Source organism: Canis lupus, chromosome X (genome assembly GCF_003254725.2).
Source record: "Canis lupus dingo isolate Sandy chromosome X, ASM325472v2, whole genome shotgun sequence".
Classification (NCBI taxonomy): Eukaryota; Metazoa; Chordata; class Mammalia; order Carnivora; family Canidae; genus Canis; species Canis lupus.
In genome coordinates, this window is record NC_064281.1 from 63,067,267 (window position 1) to 63,068,274 (window position 1,008).

Genomic DNA, 1,008 nt, shown 5'->3' on the forward strand with positions numbered 1-1,008 from the left:
TTTTTTTATAGTTACAAGTTTTTATTTACATTCCAGTTAGTTAACATATAGTATAATGTATAATATTAGTTTCAGGAGTAGAATTTAGTGACTCATCACTTACATATAACACCCAGTGTACATCAAAAGTTGCCCTCCTCAATACTTATCACTCATTAACCCAACTCCCCACCTACCTCCCCTCCAGCAAACCTCTAGTATAACCTTTTTAAAGTGAAAACTTTGATAAGAGGAATGACACACATTAAAAGCCTTAAGGGAATGAATGTTATATTGGGAATCTGAGATGCAGACAAGACATGGATCAGCGAACCTGCGCCGCTCCAACATGGCTCTGTGGCTGTGCAGCATCTCTGCAGCCGCGCAGCGGCTGCTGGGGAGCCCGAAGCCCCGTGCCAGGGATGTCGCGGCTGCTGCATGCTTCTATTCCAAGGACAATGAAGGTAGCTGGTTCCGCTCCCTCTCTGTGCACAAGGTGGATCCCTGGAAGGATGCCCACTCCACCCTGCTGTCCAAGACGGAAACCAGCAACCTCTACAAGATCCAGTTTCACAATGTGAAGCCTGAATGTCTGGATGCCTACAACAGCCTGACAGAGGCTGTGCTGCCCAAGCTGCACCTGGATGAGGACTACCCCTGCTCGCTCGTGGGCAACTGGAACACATGGTACGGGGAGCAGGACCAGGCAGTACACCTGTGGCGATTCTCAGGCTGCTATCCAGTCCTCATGGACTGCATGAACAAGCTCAAAAGCAACAAGGAGTACCTGGAGTTCGATAAAGGAGGAAAGACTATCCATTGGAAGAAAGACCGTCTCTTCAATAAATGGTGCTGGGAAAATTGGACATCCACATGCAGAAGAATGAAACTAGACCACTCTCTTTCACCATACACAAAGATAAACTCAAAATGGATGAAAGATCTAAATGTGAGACAAGATTCCATCAAAATCCTAGAGAAGAACACAGGCAACACCCTTTTTGAACTCGGCCATAGTAACTTCTTGCA

At 46.4% G+C, this 1,008-nt stretch overlaps 1 protein-coding gene across 1 annotated transcript; it reads left to right on the forward strand.

The window, feature by feature from the left end:
• Window positions 1-328: 328 nt before the first annotated feature.
• LOC112671922 (protein NipSnap homolog 1-like) lies at window positions 329-787 on the forward strand (the record flags this gene model as incomplete). Its single annotated transcript, XM_049107833.1, has 1 exon — window positions 329-787. A coding segment is annotated over exon 1 (459 nt), but the record flags the coding sequence as incomplete, so codon positions are not given.
• Window positions 788-1,008: the final 221 nt, after the last annotated feature.